The following is a 14,339-nucleotide window of genomic DNA, read 5'->3' as shown; positions in this document are numbered from 1 at the left end:
CGGCCACCCAAGGCCTCGCTCCGCAGCACACTGTTCACCACACACTGCATATGTCCCGGCTGCCAAAGACCTTGTTCCTCAGCACACCGTATGCATCCCGGCCGCCCAAGGCCTCTCTCTGCAGCATACCGCATACATCCCAGCTGCCCAAGGCCTTGCTCACTCTTATCAGGCATGATAGGGGCCACGATTCCCTTAGCGTGTGAAAAACGGATCTGCCTGGGTAAGGCATGGCAATGCTCCCCCTGCCCCATCACTGAGCACTGAACACTTGGGTCCATCAGTGTTTGAGGGAGGTAGGGAACACAAGTGGGGGGTCAGGGGTTAGATGCCCTCATTTTCTGCTAGGGGCATATGATATATAAATGAAGAAAGTGTGTAGAGCAAGGGCCCCCCACAGGAGTCTCTGTCCTGATACTTAGTTACGACACCCACCCTCCCCCCACCCCCGCTGACCACATCAGAACCTGGGCATTGAGGGCCACACAAAGTGGTCCATACACGGAGGTGGCCCGCGGAAATACAGTGCCACTACTTTCATTCATAAAACTCATCGGGTCCCACCCCCTGTATGCCACACCACCCACTCTAGATACTGCCCACTCCTGGCTCCACTCCTGCCCTGCGTACCGCCCATTCCACGGCCGGCTGCCTGGCTCTGAATCACCCGCATGGGGTGGAACGCTTTTAGCGCCTCGGCCTCGTGGTTTGCAGACGGACTTAGTGATGAGTCCCCCCACCCACACGTTTTCTTTTGCTAGTGGGGGCAACAGCTTCTCTCAGCCCATAAATAAAGCCCCCAAAACCCACAGCAGCCCGGACGCAGTGTGCGTCACACCCCTGTCACCATGTATCACTCCCCTGTCACCATGTATCACACCCCTGTTACCACGTACTTTGTGTTATAATCAATGCATGTCTTGTTAAGCTTATTTACCAAATCAAACATATTGAAGCTTGTGATTGTTCGTGCTTTTCCGTGACCGTTTTTTTTTCCACACGTCTCATAATTTCAGGACCCCAAACTCCCTGCTTATCACAGGCAGAAAAATACAGCCCAGCCAATGAAGCAAATGACAGGCCGTCTTAGCAAATGCACAGCCAGGTATCCTGGATGTGATGCGCAGGCTGACATCCTGATTTCCAGACAGGAATACCTTTGAATGACATCCAGCTGGCAGCTCTGGGTTGAGCATGTCTGCCCTGTCCGGCTGGTCACCGCCTGCCCCAGTGTTTGCCCTACGTTAGGCCGGCGTCCGGCGCGTGGGCGTGATGTGGAGCAGTGTGTACCTCTCCCGCTCCGCAAACAGGGCGAAAGGCAGGTATCGACCGCCCCCATCGCCAAAACGTCATAGCTGTGGCACCATCAAAGGGAGCCGTGTGGGAGAGGCGCGGCTACAGAGGCGATGCCGGCCACCTTTAACTGCTCTATCAGTTCCAACCGCGGTTCAAAGGTCTGTCGGCTGCCTTGGGCCGTATGGCGTGTCCAAAGGGCTTCTGGGTAAAAGGGCTCTCAAGTCCGTGTGATTCTGGGAAACAGCTTTACCAGCCAGGCTCTCAGTACAGCTGTCCAGCCCTCCCCCGGATTAGCCGGTATCAAGACTAAAGCTGGCCTACTTCCTCAAGCCCCTCCTGCCTTTACATCCATTTAGCAGGTTAACATTCCATATGTCCTGCTACTCCGATGCAAGATTCACACAAATCCAAAAATGACACACAAATGAATGCGAGTGTTTCTCCCCTGGGAATCCCATTTGGCTCCAGCGCACCTTCCCAGTGTGAAGCCCTTCCAGGTGCAGTCAAACACAAGTAGACTCAAGTGCACTTAGAACCAGTAAGGACTTTAGAAATGGACTAAAATGGCAACCTGGCTGTTTAATTTTAAAATCCATACCCAGAAGACACAACAGCAGAGGAATGCAGTTACGGGAGATAAAACACAAAGCCCCAAGGGGGGGGGGGGGTCCAAGGCCAACCGGCTGACTAATCCCCCGCCCCTCAATCCCCCAGGTGTGCCAACCTTAAACAAGCAGGAAAGAAGTGTTTGTGTTGTGTCAACAAGGCGAGAGGTTCCGCGCTGGACAGGGTGAGATGTAATCAATTCCCGAGGAGTTTAACAGACAGGCCTTGATCTGGCGGAGTCTGAAGCTACAGGAAAGGGCCACGGGGATAACGCCTGTCCGTCCGAGATAAGAGGGCCACATCTGCTTGCTGGAGATCCCTCAGCCCTGGCCGCCTCTGCTTTCGGCCACAGCAGCCCCCGACACACAGGGAAATCAGAAAGCAGAGCCGGATGGACAAGGGATAAGATCCCAACGCGCAGACAATGGGAACGCGACGCTCCACTCCCCACACTGGCTGATAGTGCCGCTATGCAGTAAATAAGAAACTGCTCTCGGACACCAGCAGACAAGACTACACATGTTTCGGAGAACATCTTGTGGAAGGAGGAGCGGCTGGGATTTCGAAAAACGAAAGGCCACACGCCTGCCTGGTACGAGGTCAGGAAGCACCACCCCTCCCCCCCCCCCCACAAAGACACGCTGGGTCGCTGTTTCCGTCCGGAAGGCTTCACCAGCTTCCTCTCCCCTCACACATTCCTCAGACACAGATAAAAAAAAAATTTAAATCCACAGCCAGAAGATAATTAGCTAACATCCACACGCCACCCCCATGCCCCCCCCCCCCTGGTCACATTGCTATAGGTTAACCAAAAAAAAGCTAAGAAAACAACCTGAATTCTTGCTTTTTTATCTTACCCCCCATAAGTACACATTTCATTCCCATGGGTTTTTTTTTTCATCATTTCATTTTTTAGTGGTTTGATGGATCCATCACGCAAGCAAACGTGTGTATAAATCTCCGACCCGCACAGGCTGCTGCCATTTATGCATTTCAACCGCTAACAAGTTTTAGTGTTTTTTACCTCTGGGACAAAAAAGAACATGGGGCTGGCTTCTTGTAAGTAGGCTTGACATATGTATCTCCCATTCCCTGTATCTCTCTGTAGTTTTCCTGGGTGGCATTCTTCACCGCCCTGGTCTCTCCCCCCAGGCCATCAATCAGGGACGACACTTACGAGCTGATAAACACTGAGAACTTCAAGCTGCCTGAGGAATTATTTAAGTGTTTCTGTGGTAAGCCCGAAGTATAAACATTTTCTTTACCTGATAACATACACATTCGAGTAGCCTCCTTAAACACGCCGGTAGAAAGCTAGCAGTGCATTAATACTTTGTCCCAACAGATACGCAAGGTACACAAAGTTAGACTGAAATCGAAAGAGTCTTTTGTTTTTTTGGCTCACAAACTAAAAAAAAAACAAAACCCAGTAAGCCCCAAACATGTAATGAGCCAATGCCGTTCCGGCTTAGTTTGAAGAACATTAAGAATGGGTGGAAACATTACATTACATTGACAATACATAAGATGCCACGGCATTCAAACGAATACCAGAGTCAACTTAATTGCAATTGTGCATGTGCACAAGAACATGAGATGTCAATCTGATGCCAATTTGTACAAATTCAGGCAAAACCAGTTGTTTAGTACTGCGGCATAACTATGTTCTATGCAGCGCTATATAAAAACAAGCTGAAATGAACTGAACTGCATAGAGTTGAACTGGAAACCTGCAGACAACTTACCCATTTTCTGGGTCGACCCCTGGGCCTCCTCTCGCCGGTGGCCTCTGCTTTCTGCAAAAGAAATAACTCTGTTAACATTTATAGAAGGTCTGATGTGTGTCCAGGGCCCTGCCCAAGAAGACTGACAGAAAGTGACATACTGGTGAACCCCACGCAATCAGCAAAGCTCGCTGAACGCTAAGGAACCGGCCAAAGACACAAGACCCATAAAGGGTTCTGCTGCTTAATGCATAACCTTACTGCCTGCTCAACCTGCATCTTGTGAACACATGATACTGCAAGCTGTTCGGGTACTTTTCATTAAACGCACTCACATAAATAAAGCATGTTATTATTCAAGATAAGGATTAAAAAATTGTTTTTGTAGTGGTGGCAAAACAAAACGTGTAAGTGGCTCGGAGTGTGGTTGAGTATTTTTGTTGATGTTTCAAGTGAGAAATTTGGTCCAGCTCACTAGGAAAGTATTCATTAACCAATGCGAAGGATTTCCGATACATGTTTATTACAGAAAAATTTTATATTGCCAGTTATGACACTGTTTTGTTAGCATTTGTCAAATCGGCTTCTGCTGGTTTAAGGCGTTGACAGTAGTTTGCACTGCACTTTCCCTTAGAGTTTCAGCCCATGGCGTCGTTGTACTGTTTAGAATTATAATTTAGTGATCAGTGGTCATTGGTGAAACAGGACAGCACACAGTGCACAAGAAAGAAATGTGTCCTTTACATTTAACCCATATGTGACAATGTGACATAACATAGGGCAGCTAATTCAGCGCCTGGGGAGCAGGGCTTGGGGGCGGTACCTTGCCCCTTCAGTGGAGCCTTGCTGGTCGGGGATTCGAACATGCAATCTTTCAATTACAATTGCGCTTCCCTAACCATTAAGCCGCCACTGCCCACATTCGCGTTAATGAGGCTCCCTGTACTCTCCGTTACCGAACCTATAAAATTGGGTTCGTCGGCTGTTCTGTTCGGCCACGCAGAGGAACCGAAGCCGTACAGTCGAAGACAATTAACAAGACAAGACGCGTTTTAAACATTAATGGGATGTAAAGTGTTCCTCCGGCTATGGGCTTTGTCGGACTGGGACCTGAATGTAACTCAACCCAAACTGCCAGCCCTCAATAAATTTTGCAAGGTGATTTGTGAAGGGCAGGTATCAAGGGTACCGTACTGGTCAAGCCCGTCTCAAACAGTTCAAACTCACTGGACGGTCCGAGGGCCGAAGGGCGGCAAGTAGCGTTTAAACGAGCGTCCCAGTTCAAATAAAAGCCTGCTATGCGGCAGACATTAAGCTAAACGTTAAATAATCCACAGCTCCTCTCCGCCACGGGGACGGAGACTGCTTAATAGCCTTACGAGGCAGGTTGAACAATCAGACAGCTGATAGGACGTAATCCGGAGGCGGTGACCAATCAGAGGGCGGGACCATCTTCCGAAAAGCAATATTTAGTTCCGAAAGGACGCGGAGGCGCACGTGTTGCGCACCTCCAGATCACGCCCGTTGCAGGTGCACGAGGCGGACGAGTCCGTTGAAGCTGACCCCACCGGAGAGGGTCCTGAATGTAGGCCGAGGGGTTGTTTACCCCCGTTAAGTAGTCTGCCCTCAGTGAGCGCTCACGCATTGTCGGGTTTCACATTACCGCGCTAACAGGCACAGTTTGTTTTCCATGCCCCAAGGACAATTTACGGAGACCTTGCGAAGTGCCATAGAGCTGAAAAACAGCGTACCGTGGGATCCACAGACGGTCGTCCGTCAACGTGTTAGACTCCGCTGCCCTACGACTCTTCTAGAGCTGTCCGTCCGTCCTCAGACTTGCTGGACAGTGCTGACAGCGGCTTTTGGGAACTTTACCTTTAATTTACCGCAGAATCAATCATAAAATGTGCATCTCTTATAACTGAACCCGAGGGACTCGACTTGTTACATCCTAATCATATAAAATACTGAAGCTGTTCTTCTAATGAGATGAAAACTCCTGTGGTTAAAACAAAAGCAAAATAATCTAGAAATTACGTTTTCGATGATTATCGATAAAGAAAACCCTGCCGATTTGAAAAGAAATCAGTAGAAGTGTTAACGATCAAACAGGCCTATATGTGGCCTGTTTTATGTGGCTGCATGTGTCATTTGGTGGATTAATCGAAACTAATAGTTCTGACGTTAATATTTATTGTTCCATCATTCTATGGCAATTTGCAGAAGGTCAGCTCCTCTAATTACTATTATTATTAAGAAACGGATAAAACAATTTATGAGTCTCAATTAATTGCAAATGCAATTAGATGTATCCTCGCACTTCCTGTAAACTCAGACATTTACCGCTTCATTTATGAATTTGAAAGAAATGAAGCCTCTTTAAAATCACCCCCTATCCCCGGCCAATCTGTGTATCTTTATCTGGGCCCTCTTTTTTAGACCTTGCATTTTTAATCAGGGGATTTAATGGTCGGTAAGCGTACACCACGTTCAATTAATCATCAGCGTGTTTCAATGTCGGCTGCCTGGCCCCGGACTGAGTTCAAGCAACTCTCCGCACATCGCCAGCGGCAGCGCGCATTCCAGACACTGAGGTGGACGGGCGGCCGGCCACACACCACGCTCTCTCCCTCTCTTTTCTCTTCTCTCTCTCTCTCTCTCTCTCTCTCTCTCTCTCTCTCTCTCTCTCTCTCTCTCACACACACACACACACACACCTGTAATGCCACTGATACGAATACGCTGCAGGCTGAGCTATGGGAAGAGAACTTCAAATGAGCAAACAGAGAGGTCGTTTTTATCCGGTTCCCATAGTCTGCTTGGAAAATATTTTAATGAATGATCAAGTTATTAAACGGTTGATTTGTTAGTACTGACTGAGTCCTGCAGTGTGTCATTTAAGGAAGTGTTTTCAAGTATAGTGCTAATCCATGAACCAATTATAAGAACCCATTGTGTCTATATCTTTGTACTTCAACCAGAGGCATATTTTTGCAATAAAAATGAAACTCTATCAAAAGTAATTTTGAACAATTTTAGAGATTAATAAGTGGCAGCCTTTTTCAGCGTGTTAGTTAACTTAGGTTGACAGGATTAAATTGATTTAAATGAATAGCCATTCTTTCCAAATGTTGAAGTGTACCGTTTTAAATCCACCACAAATATTAACAAAATAACAGGCAAGTTTAGTGTTACATTAATTTGTGCCTTGATTTTGACAAATTTGCTGCATGGGATTTTTGCATGTTCGGGATGTAATGAAACCTCGACCTTTTAAACCTAAACATACATGCCTTGGAAAAGGCTGCAGGCGTTGGATTTCATGAGTGCTTTTGGAAAATGGGATGATGTATCCAAAGTCTCCATAGCCGTGTTGTCTAGTCATAAGTTATTTGCCTATGAATCTAAAAGAGTTTGAGGTAGATTAGGAATATCCAACTGCTGGCCCATGGACTGGTACCAGTCTGTGGCCAGCATCCTACCGGACCATGGAACGTTGTGGGTTTCTTAATTACTAAAAATAGAATATCTATTTCAATTTTCTTGTGATCACAATGGTTAAAGATATGAAATTGCAGATCGATCCACTAGTACCTCCCCCCCCCCCCCCCAGCCATTTTAGTGATCCGTGAAATTATTATATAACGTAATCCGGTCTATGCATATCAGAAGTGTGTGAAGCCTTACAGCTTTACAGAAGATGATGCTCCTATTGAACATGACATGTATGACACAATTTTAGCCGTTCATAGAAGGAAGGAAGTGGTCCTGATTCTGGGTGGTAGGACAGCCGTAGCTAGTCTACAGGCTGAGCCACCATGGAGTTTCATCAAACAGCTCCGTACACATCCCTTCATTTTCGAAGGGGAGGACGTTTGTTCTGTGAACACCGCAAGAGTTTAATTAATGATCAGGAGCCCACATTATCAGAGAAGCACGTTTCACAAAATTAATAATTTTGCGGATGGACAGGAAACCATGACTGAATGCATTTCTCACTCGGTGCTTTTGACCTTTTTACGGGGGGGAGTGGTGCCCCCTCGCAGTGCCGAAAACACTCTAATGTCACTGGAACCCTTAACATAGGTAGATTGTCCTTCTCCCAGGGCACGAGACCAACATCGAAGACCAATAATCTTTGAAGACTACCATGTGCAGCAGAAGATGGAGGAAGTCTTAGGCTATGTATTTATTTGCTCAAAACATTTCAGTTAGATCTTCTACAAACATCCCACACCTCAGAGCTTCATACATGCAGTCGGATGCTGGCAGGAAACCTGAAATTGCAGGCTATCAACTCATATGTTTTCCTCAAGCTGATGCTCATCTCTTTAAGAAAGTGGAAAAGGGAAAATGACAGTTTATCTTAAAGCCCAAAACAAGCAGCTGGGAAGAGCTGGTTCATACTGTCCCTCGCTTCTGATGTTGCACGATGATTCTGCGCTGGGACTTCAGCCATGGAGGGCAGACCTTCCAGGTGTGAACCAGCAAGTCTCACAGCACAGAAACTCCATGTCATAACAAAACTATCTTTAATCCCCCTTTCACACGATCACACAGCACAACTGACTGGCATCCCCGCACTCTGCAAAGAAAGCCTTCTGTGATCAGTTCATTGGGATCTCCAAGACTCTTATTAAAAACGAAGCATAATGAAGCACTTTTAAACATTTTATTAAAATGATCAAATAAATCTGGAAACAAGGTGCAATTTACCTCGCTATCTCTACAACTCCAGACAGGTAGTCGCTAATGCTACTTTTAAAAATAAGTCCTTCATGTAATATACCTTCATGATAATCAGTAAACCCAGCATCAAAAACGTCACAGTCCATATTGTATACTGCCATGTCAGCAAGCCACAGTCCACAGGAAGGTATTTTACTATCCACTCAATACTTGTGTGTCGCCCTAAGTATCTCATCACTACATTGCCCTGAGGTCCATAACTTCCACATGCATTTGGAGTCTGTTCGTCAGTTCAGCATCAGGACTGACCATCTTTCCCAGCATGCAATGGTTCAGTCCACCCCCCCCCAAGTCTACTCAAAGGCAAAACATGCCTCCCAATTAAGACATGCAGTGGTAGGCTTTGAAAACACCGCACCATACCCTCTCCTTAACATTCCTCTGTATACATGGCGGGCACACATGCATTGAAGCCCCCCCTCCACCACCACCAAAGCCCTCTGCCCTCTGACAAACCTGTTACCAAAAATAAGCCCTACCAAGACCCCACCAATAATGAATGAAAAAAATATGAATGAATCACATCTAGAGAGTTTTTTTACCCAGTCACTCTTATGCAGCCCCTGCTCATAGGCTACAGAATCTTTAAAGACCACCACGGCAAAGTCCTTTTACTCCGGCTTTGAATGCGGTAACTAAGCTTTTACTACATGAAATGCACACAGTGCTAGGGAGTATTGCCTGGTAAGGGCGGGCTGGTCATTCACTCACCGCATTCATAACACTGAAACGACTATGTCTGTACTTTAATATTAAACACATGCATGCAGGGGTTTATAATGGCTGGGTGGAGACAGAGTGGTGATTAAGGTAGCATGTTAGCGTCATGGGGGTTAGCCACTGGGGTGCTCTCAAAAAAACCCACCCAGACTGAACTGTAAAGGAAAACGAATTCAGCTTTATGTGCGGGTGTACTCTGCTGATAGATTTCTGCCTTTTAAAGCCTATAAATAAAGTTTAATGTATATATATATGTTTTTTTCCAATTACACTTGGTTCTTCTGTGATCATTCAGATGTTCTTTGATGACATCACTTGTTCATTGAGAAATCTGGGCGGCCACTGTTTCAATCAGGCCATTCCTCGTATGCATGAATACCTGGCAAGTGAGCACACTGAGTAGCTGCGTCTGTGTGGGCGCATTTGCATGTGTGGGTATATGCATGCGTGCATGCATGCATGTGCGTGTGCACATGTCTCCCATCGGGAATAGTGTCCCACTGAAGTAGGCTGACTGACAGGGGTGTTAGGACGCCCTCACCTTCTGTGCTGCTTTTGAGGGACCCTTGTTCTTACTCCCTTTGGGTCTCCCCCTCGGCCTTTTTGGTGCAGGCTCTCCAGCTGGCTCCTGGGGACAAAACAGAAAAATTAAAATCGTGGCCATTGACCACTAAGCAATTGTCCAGAATCGAACAAAGCCTGCATTAAAAAAGGCCGACATAATTATGTAAAGGTGGTCTGTTTGCTAGGTACCCTACATATAAGGACCAGGAGTGTGTGTGTGTGTGTGTGTGTGTGTGTGTGTGTGTGTGTGTTTCACTGTGCGAGAGAGGGTGAGAGAGGCGCCACCCCAAAACAAATATGCAAATAGACACAGAAACAAAAAAACTTAGCCTTTTTTAAATTTAAAACAGTGATATGTACAGAGAAGTAGCTAAAAATTAACAATATAAGAGTCATTCTCAGTTCGGTTTCTATTCATTATTAGCGTAGTCTTATTTTTAGCTAAATTATTTCAAATAAATATACACGACAAGCATCTTTGTAAACATATTTGGCCCCCAGTCACACTGATATAAACATATTTACGTTATTTGTGGTATTTTAAATTAAGCTGAAATGCATCATTTGACACGGAGTGGAGGATCTTATCAGTACTGTTTTTGGCATAGTATGAATTGCAAAATGTGGATGGTTCGTAAAAAAACGTATCGTGTCGCTTATTGATAACATGGTGATATGTCCATTTTAACCGTCAGTGCATAATTATGTGTTAATGATCTTAAAGAAATAACATAATCGTAGATACCCCGAAATATCAGCTTTGTCAGGAATGAAAAATAGATTTTCGAGTACGCTAAGTAAAAGCGTCTGATTTGTGTTGCCTATGCTGACCAAATAACTGGTTTTGTAAATCTATAGAATTAACATTATGAAGTCAGTGTTAAGGCTGACCGGACATATTTTAACATACTTGTTTCATCTCCAAAAAAAAAAAAAAACAAACAAACAAACACACGGATTGAACACTTGGAGCCTATTTAAACAATTTTTTTTTACAATATGTTCATATACAAATTTAACAATTTTAAGTATGATTCACAGACGATTTATTTTACCAATGAATCACCTTATAAACTATAAACATGTGTATTATAAAAACATAAAGTAACAGGCATAATACAGGATGTGGTGCATGACTAAACCATGCGAATCATCACGCTGCTTTATTTTTCAGTTTATTTGTGTGATTCCAGTGCAATTAAACGTTCATTCATCACATCTCCGCTATCAACATTATTCATGCCTCCTGAATGATGCACAGTCTAAATCAAAATGGTTCGATAATCTATGAGGAAGGTAAATGTCTTCAAAAGTCGTTTCCCACATGGAAATGTAACTGCAGATATAGCTGGTTTGACACAGTTTTTCGACAATTGGTACTAAGAAGACAAAACAACAATACTAGCCCGAATACAATTCTTTAGTTGATGAGTAGAATTGTGGTCTATTAATTACGCTGATTAATGATTTTGCTTATTCTTCTTGCAAATAAAAAAGGGTGCAGAGATCGTCGCGTGTACAGTCTAACACAAGATAAATAAAATCCAGCGCGTTTTCAAATCAAACATATATTCAGTACAACAGCATTAAACTGCTTACACTCCAAGAAATAAAATATCCAAACATACTAGTTTCACATCCTTAGGCAGTATCGCTGAACAAAAGCAGTGGCATACATCTGAATATATCTGGCTAACTTCCTAAATTATAATTTAATCGTTTTAGTGAAACGCTCTCTTTAAACCAACATCTTCCGGATCATTAGCGATGTGTTCACATAATCATATTTCCCTCTCTAGGTAAAGGAATAAACGCTGAGCCATCAGCCTCAGTTACGGCGGAGCGACCCTGCTACCAATATAACCAAGATGCAACTGGTGACCAAATGACAATAGCACATTTTTATTAGATTGTAAAGATTTGAGGGGGGAAAAATACTGACTTGCTGCGGCTTCCGAGGTCTGCCCGGTCCTCGCTTGGGAGTCTGTGCTGTAGCGGGTTGCTCCTGGGACCCTGACGGCTCGCCGGCTTCTTCACCCGGTGTACTCATGGTGACTTGTACCAAATTGTAATCTCCTGCACCTTCAGCTCTAAAACACGGTCTGAATCGGCACACCGGACGTCCTGGTGCGGAATACGAGACGGGGGGATCTTCTCTTGTAACGCAGAAATCGGCGATTTCCACACAAAGATAAAAGAGTCGTTTGATAATCTGATCGCTTCCCGGTAAAAAAATAAAAATTCACGGTAGAGTACGGGTGTATTACCACGATCTGATCGCTACAGTGAACTTAAAAATGCTTCTTTCTGAAGGGGTGGGGGTGGTTTTTACTTACAATAAAATACGCCAGTGATCGATTGGGATTTTCTGTCTCATTGGCAAGAATGAATGCGAGGCATTTTAGACTGAACAGTGACAGTGCGCTGTCACACCATGCGCGGCTTTTTAAAAATGATCTTACAAATCACAAGTGCTGGGTTTTAAGACTTACGGGGAAAACAGTTTTGCAGCGGTTGGTTAGGAGAAAAAGGCATTTAAATATATCTAAACTGCCCACACGAAACCAGTCCACGCACTGAATGGGGATGTGATAAAAAACACACCTTTCCCGTGGGTGGATAACATAGGAGGGAGTTGTGAAAAATACAAGTCGGAGGAGGCACCGCGAAAGAAAAAAAAAGGAAAAAAGAAACGCTGGGGGATGGACTGATGCCAGAGAAAACATGAGAAATTCTGCGGCGCTAAGAGGAGAGACCACATTGAGACAAACTCACGTGTCCAGAGCCATTCATGCCACTGGCGGCCTTCCAGCGCGTTTAAAGAGACAGCGAGGGAGAGGCGCGCTTTCAGCCGCTTGTAAAAGAAATATGCTATCATTTTCAGTCCAAGGGCAGTCTTCCCAACATTAGACGTGTTTTGCTAATGAGCAATTCGAAATTAGATGGACTTCGATTCTTCAATGAATAAAGTTTAGGGCAGAAGGTTGTTTTATTACTAGAGCACACAGTGAAGTAGTAAACGCTGCGAACAATTACCAGCACACTGTAAACTACCAGTGGTGTGTGTAGGTGTGTGCATACGCAAACATACATATATTTTTCACGGTATAACCCTACAGTGAAAAGCAGATTCTATATATTTATTGTTTACAATTCGACTAGTTATACCAATTAGACTACTTGTTCCCATCAAGTTTAGGCTATGTCCTTCTGTTCCTTTCATATTGCTAAGTTTTGAATATAAGTCTTGAATTGCCTATTCATTTGAAATGTTTACAAACGATATAATGTACTACACGCCGGCTAACAGAAGAAAATTTATTGTTTGGACGATTCGGCTTATTTTTAACCAGGGTATAGGCCACAGGCCGTAAAAGTCTGATATGCGCTGGCGTCAATAAAAATGTCACTTTTATCTGATGCATATCGAGCGAGTTCTCTTTCATTACTTGTACGGTGCACCGATAACAAACCATCGCAGGCTGATTTACGATTCAGTTGCTTTAAATTCTCCCGCAATTAAACTCCGCGGAAAGCATCCGGATGCAATCAAAAGCGTTCGGGAATTATTCGGAATTGCATCTGTATTTTTGTATCTGTTCACGATGCAAGCTGGGGGGTACCACTTACCCCCCTTGCCCACCCCCAACGACAGCGCCAGCGACCCCCCACCCCCAAAAAGCGCGTGCTCGCGAGGCAGCCCCCAGCCGCCGCGACGCTTTGAAGTCTTCCGCCCATCGACGTGCAGCAAGATCAATTACACAAGAACAACAGTGACAATGAATAAACTCCTTTACGTGGAAGCCCTTTCCCACGATCTGACCAAGCCGGCTGAACAGGGAATGGCGAATTCTCCCTGCTCCCTCCACTCACTACAATAGTGCCAAAAATGTTTTTAAATACCAAAAAGCGGCAGGGGATTCCGCAACCTTGAATCCAGAAAAGCGCTGCAGAAAAACTATTTATGTGCCGCCTTGCATTATTTGTGTTGTCAGTGATTAAAGTTTTTTTTTTTTTAACCTTTTGTTGCATCTTTTGGGGGTACGCTTTAATGTGGTTTATAAATTGGTTTTATAATTTTTTTTTTTTACTATTAAACGCAATTTTTGTCACAAACTCGTTGCATTTTAAGAATATTTATAAAAGAACGTAAAATATCATGGCTTCGTTAGATCCTCGCGTTTCTGGAAAAAAAGAAAGTGGTTAATTTGTCACTGGCATCCAGTTCATTCATAAAAAAAACAGCGCCGAGACCCCCAAGAAGGTGGATCAGAGAGGAATTTGGCTGTTTTCATGCCGAAGCCACGCCCCCACAGACAGAGCGGCGTCAGGGCTGTGAGCGAATGAAATTAATACAATCAATAGCCAACGCCGAAAATGACTGCAGGAAGTACTAAACCCGAGATCGATTACTCAAAATAGCCTTATAACAAGTTGGGGCAACTAGTCATCGCCTTCGATTCTTCACCCCCCAAAAAATGGAAGGAAAATGCTTAGTTGTTCCCCATTCATGAATTTCTTTTTAACCCGCCTAAGAAACTATCACTGAAGCCTATGTGTTTTGGTAATCAGTACGTTAGTATAATTATTCCTAGATGTAGTAAAATTTATCGTGCTGTATTAAATGCAACGTATTATGTAGACAATGGCGGGAATTTTTTTTCGTTAATTTCAAAATCG

The 14,339-nt window shown here is 44.5% G+C and overlaps 1 protein-coding gene across 1 annotated transcript in view; it reads right to left on the bottom strand.

Moving 5' to 3' along the window:
* hmga2 (high mobility group AT-hook 2) overlaps window positions 1–12,617 on the bottom strand; it is a 34,865-nt gene extending 22,248 nt beyond the window's left edge. Inside the window, exons 1-3 of the mRNA XM_048979501.1 lie at window positions 11,602–12,617; window positions 9,637–9,723; window positions 3,648–3,698 (exon numbers count right to left, since the gene is read on the bottom strand). Coding sequence (XP_048835458.1) covers window positions 3,648–3,698; window positions 9,637–9,723; window positions 11,602–11,709 — 246 coding nt within the window. The 5' untranslated portion in view covers window positions 11,710–12,617. The remainder of the gene's footprint in view (window positions 1–3,647; window positions 3,699–9,636; window positions 9,724–11,601) is intronic.
* Between the last annotated feature and the right edge of the window lie 1,722 nt (window positions 12,618–14,339).

The sequence above is a fragment of the Brienomyrus brachyistius genome, chromosome 1, assembly GCF_023856365.1.
Source record: "Brienomyrus brachyistius isolate T26 chromosome 1, BBRACH_0.4, whole genome shotgun sequence".
Taxonomy (NCBI): Eukaryota; Metazoa; Chordata; class Actinopteri; order Osteoglossiformes; family Mormyridae; genus Brienomyrus; species Brienomyrus brachyistius.
This window is presented reverse-complemented; position numbering and strand designations above follow the sequence as displayed.